Consider the following 5,071-nt stretch of genomic DNA (forward strand, 5'->3'; position numbering starts at 1 on the left):
TATATATATATATATATATATATATATATATATATATATATATATATATATATATATATATATATATATATATATATATATATATATATATATATATATATATATATATACATATATATACATATACATATATACATACACATATATATACATATATACATACACATATATATACATACACACACACACATACATACACACATACATACATGCATGCATGCATACACGCATACACACATATACATACATACATATACATATATACACATATATATACACACATATACACATTTATACATATATATATATATATATATATATACATATACACACGCACATAATTTATAGAGAGAATTATACATATATGTATGATAGACAGACAGATAGATTGATAGACATACAGACAAATAACCAAGAATCAAAATCCGTGGAGGTGCAATTTAAAATGTTATATCTCATACATACACAAACAGAGTCCATTCGTTCACACACAGTTCAGTCTGAGTGTTCTCAATGGTAGCTACTCCTTCGTCTTGGTCTCTTTGCTCTCTATGAGTCCCAGCAGAGTGGCGTCCGCCTCCAGCAGCGTCGTATCGATGGTCGCTCCCAGGAACCGCGAGGTCAACTCCATATCTTCCAGTCTCAGCCTCCCCCTGCTTCCCCGCTGGTACTTCTGCCCGTCCGTGGAGGGCCTCTTGTACACACAGTGGAACTTTCCGACAAAATCGATATACAGATCGTCATTGGCGATATGAAAGATGTTCCCGATGACGATCTTGTCTTTAGCCGGACCTATCTGCATGAGCGCGGAGTGCCGCAGGAGCGAAGCGAAGGAGGTCTCGTCTCTGGAGTTCATCCGCGCCGCTGCGCTCTAATCACCGCTCTGCTGCAGGTCCGAATGCAGCTCATATGCGGCAGCAAACCCGCTCTTCACTCTCTCGGGTGATTTATCATCTCCTCCGCTCGCATCGGAGCTGTATAATGACCTGAGCGTGGTATAAACTCGGCGTTTTGGCAGTAAAGCTGATCTGGAGCTCACGTTGTGCATCGCCTTGCAGAGCGACGCCATGTTGAAACGTCATACGCAGCAGAGAACGCTGGGAACATTTAAAAATAAGAACTTACATAAAATTGAGGGATATTGATGGGAAACATGGGATAAAGTGGGATTTTCGCAAAGTGGTTTTGGATTCATAGTGCTCATTACTATGCAAAAATATAACACTATGCTAGTACTACTACTAATACTAAAATATTACATATCGACAAAATGCAATTTTTAAGATAATTTGTAGGGCATATTTTTAGGATAATTTTTTAAAGATAAAATATCTTGGATATATTGCACAGTTTCTCTATTTGATGGTTTAATTTACAAGGATGAATGTGGGACTTGGCAAATTCTCTCGGCTTCCGTAACGTTAGTCGAGTCAATACAATACGTAACAGTTTTTTCCCGGAAGTTTATGAGCGCGTCTTCGAGAACAGAGAAGAAAACATGGAGCTCTTTGTAATTTCACCAAATTTGAGGTTTATTAACCCAACTGTCGCCCCAGGCTCGAGTGTCAGCGATCTCATCGAGCATTTTACCGTTAAAGAGGCGAGTCGATCAGCGATTACATTAGTCAAACTTGGTGGTTCAGTTTGATTTTGATGATGACTATTATGGTTAAGATGACCTAAAATGTGATTTATTTTCTCTCAGGGTGTCTCCTTCACGGATTTCTATGTGAAGAGTAATGGCCGAGTATCTCCCAGTAATGAGTTGCTACGGTCTGGAGTTGTGTACCGTGTGGAGCCTCGGTTATGTGGAGGCAAAGGAGGTAAACAGATTAGTCTACTCTAGAACATCAACATTTATCTTTTTGAAGCTTGTAAATATTAGAATATGATGGATTATTAATATCTGGCTAATTGTTATGTGGAGTTAAAAGAGAGTATAATGGTTAGGGTATTCTTTGGTATAAATATATCCCCATTTTGGACACCTTTACAGTTTGGAACGTCCTAAAAGTATATAAAGTTATGATAGAGTTCCATTAGTGTTTTTCTCTTTCAGTGTTACTTTTTCATTCATAGAATTTATATAAAGTTTTGAGCATTTAAAAGTTATTAATAAAGATTTTGTAATTTTAATGTTTTAAACTAATTTGTTTTCTAGGATTTGGCTCTATGTTGAGGGCCCTCGGTGCACAAATCGAAAAGACCACTAATCGTGAGGCCTGCAGAGATCTGAGTGGAAGAAGACTGCGAGACGTCAATCATGAGAAGGAGTAATGATGATTACCGTATCCATTTTAGCATGCTTGTTTGATTATTGTCTTAATTTTTGTTTTATGGATTAATGCACCATTAGGTCACGTTATTGCATGAATAATTGAATTTGTATGTGTTTGTATGTAGAATGGCAGAATGGCTGAAAAAGCAGGCGGATCGAGAGGCAGAGAAGGAGCAGCGTCGCCTGGAGCAGATTCAGAGGAAATTGGCTGAGCCTAAACATTATTTCACAGACATTAATTATGAACAGCAGTGCCATGACCTCTCAGAGAGATTGGAGGACTCTGTACTGAAAGGTACCTTGAATTAATTTTATATATATATAGATATATAATTAGATATATCTACTGTCTTGTGGTAGTTCTAGGATACATTTACACACCGAAGAATGATAAATAGCAATAAACAGCATTATCTACATATTTAGTTTCATCCTATTGAGTGAATTATTTTGATTTTGTTCACTACAAGGATTTGTGCAGATTAATGCACTGATTTTTTTCACTTCAGTGACTTTCTCTGGGTTAAACCACTGCACCCCATCCAAGTCTTGATGCAAGTCTTTTGAAGATTTGTTAAAAAAATAATCATTTTAAAAATACACCACCTAAATTCACTTAAATGAATCACACTTTTAATCATAATATTTTATACTAAGATTTAAATCAGAGAATATATACATATATATTTAATAATTAGTATTATCATGAATATTATAACAGTATTATAATAATAATTATAGTTAATTAAAATTAATACATAAATATTATAATGTATAATTAAGTTAAATATTATTATTATTAATGTTGCATATTGTAAATATTAAAGTATGTTACCCTACCCTAATTATTCTTGACAGTAAAGGTAAAAGTTGAAAATAAAATTGTCCATCCTTCAGGCATGCAGGCTTCCTCTAGTGGTCTCGTCAAGGCGGACGAGGGGCCGAGTCGCAAGCGTCCAACACCAACAGACAGCCAAAAGAAAACAAAGAAGAAATGTTTCTGGTGAGCTGATTTCACATGTGAAGAAAATGCTAATCTTGCGGACTAGAATTACAAAATTGCTAATTGTAATATGCCTTTCTTTATATCCAATAGGACTGGCCTTGGAGGACTGGAGGACGTAGGCAGCTCTGATGAAGGAAGTGAAGACAGCGACAGCGAGGCCTCTCCATCCACCTCTGGGGCTTCATGTAGTTCAGATGTTCCCAAACCAGCTGTGCCGCCTTCTGCCACCAGAGAGAGTGAGAGGACAGACCCTCAGGACCAGCCCAGCAGCACCAGCAGCTCCTCCTCCCAGAGTCCCGCACCGAGCTCCCCAACACAGGTGGAGGAGGAGGAGGAGGAGGTGCAGAAGGAGGCCAAAAAAGAGTGTACAGTTGAAACCAGCCAAAACGCCAGCACAGAAGAGGATAAATCACAGGTTGCGCCCACAGAAGCACCAAGCGGCCCAGCCGAGACCAGTCAGGCACAGGAAGAGGTGAGATGTCCTACTTCTAATGTGGATTTTCAAGTTGGAAATGTTTTTTGATAATACTGACCTGTCTTTCGTTCCCTTCAGGTGGAGGGACCGTTGGATCTGCTTTCTGTGAGTGGGCCGGAGCAGCTGGAGGCTTTGGGTCTGGAGCGGCTGAAGAAAGAGCTGATGGAACGAGGGATGAAGTGTGGAGGGACACTGCAGGAACGGGCTGCGCGTCTGTTCTCCGTCAAAGGACTTAGTCCAGATCAGATTGACCCTGCGCTCTTGGCCACCAAGGGCAAGAAGAAATAACCTGCGTTTCTTAAGCCAGTGTTTTTGACCTGTTTTGCTTTGCTTGTGTTTGGTATGTCTGTAGTTATTTTTAAAGTTATCGTTTATAAAAATCTAACACCTAATTTTGAAAAATCCCCAGTTTGGGATAATAATGAGTGCTAGATTTTTTTTCTCCTCAAATTAGAATTACATTTCTAGTCAGATACAAAGAATTTGGATTGAACTTTAAAGTTGAACTTTAATCCACAATATATGGCATTTTATTTATTTATTTTTTTTTTCTTTTAGTCTGTTAGTAAAACATGCCAAGTAACATAAGGTGAAACTCAGGTTAACTTTTTTGTAATCTGTACAGCAAATTCTTTATGATGATAATTCAGTCATTGTAAATAGATATTTTGATTCATACAGAGACATTATGGGAATCAGTCATATGTTTATGATGTGGGTGGGAAGTTATTCAACGATTCATCTATTTTCTAACAGCTAACCAACAGATTGTTCACAGTATTTGATTGTATATGTGATCTGGTCCATTTATTCTTGACTTTATGGTTAAGTAAAATAGTGTTGCACAATTTTGTGTCCTGTTTGTTGTTATTACTCGGTATCATGTATCTTTAGTGTATAGAATGTAGTGCTGGGCGGTATACCGGTTCATACCGAATACCGGTGTTTATTTTTGTTATGATATGAATTTTTAAAATACCGCAATAAGTATGTCGCTTAAACAACGTTCGGAACGTGACATTGTTTGAAAGGGGTCCCTTTTCACTGGTGCACTGTGGTGAGGGAACAGCTGTATGTGTTACTAAGCGTGAAAGTTCCGAAACTGAAGCTGTAGAACTAATAGAATGTGATGACAGAAGAACTCATCCACAATATCCACATTGACCGCCACAAATATCCACCGCCCCCTGCCATCAGCTCCCGCGTCTCACACACACGAGTGTGACTTTAGCACTAAATTTAGTAACTTTCAGACCCTTTTAGCGGCTTTTTTCCATAGAATATTCATACTGACAAACCTAGCGACTTTTTT

General features: G+C 38.0%; 1 protein-coding gene, 1 long non-coding RNA gene and 1 pseudogene across 2 annotated transcripts in view; 1 reads left to right on the forward strand and 2 right to left on the reverse strand.

Annotated features, from left to right (window-relative positions):
- The window catches only part of LOC107655382 (uncharacterized), a 24,176-nt gene that overhangs the window by 15,984 nt on the left and 3,121 nt on the right, over positions 1-5,071 (reverse strand). The gene's annotated exons all lie outside the window — the stretch shown is intronic.
- The window catches only part of LOC107655381 (28S ribosomal protein S28, mitochondrial pseudogene), a 6,279-nt pseudogene continuing 1,549 nt past the window's right edge, over positions 342-5,071 (reverse strand).
- LOC107655379 (protein SDE2 homolog) lies at positions 1,451-4,151 on the forward strand. The gene is made up of 7 exons (XM_016442847.1): positions 1,451-1,600; positions 1,706-1,823; positions 2,162-2,273; positions 2,404-2,573; positions 3,176-3,281; positions 3,375-3,756; positions 3,838-4,151. Exons 1-7 carry the CDS (start codon positions 1,499-1,501, stop codon positions 4,045-4,047), a joined length of 1,200 nt encoding a protein of 399 aa, XP_016298333.1. The 5' UTR covers positions 1,451-1,498; the 3' UTR covers positions 4,048-4,151.

The sequence above is a fragment of the Sinocyclocheilus anshuiensis genome, unplaced genomic scaffold, assembly GCF_001515605.1.
Source record: "Sinocyclocheilus anshuiensis isolate Anshui unplaced genomic scaffold, SAMN03320099.WGS_v1.1 scaffold880, whole genome shotgun sequence".
Lineage (NCBI taxonomy): Eukaryota > Metazoa > Chordata > Actinopteri > Cypriniformes > Cyprinidae > Sinocyclocheilus > Sinocyclocheilus anshuiensis.

Bases quoted from the DNA above. Each gene is read 5' to 3' on its own strand.
- LOC107655379 (XM_016442847.1), top strand. From the start codon at position 1,499: ATGGAGCTCTTTGTAATTTCACCAAATTTGAGGTTTATTAACCCAACT. The intron at 2,274-2,403 runs GTAATGATGATT...GTTTGTATGTAG, and splicing joins GACGTCAATCATGAGAAGGA to AATGGCAGAATGGCTGAAAA. The intron at 3,282-3,374 runs GTGAGCTGATTT...TATATCCAATAG, and splicing joins ACAAAGAAGAAATGTTTCTG to GACTGGCCTTGGAGGACTGG.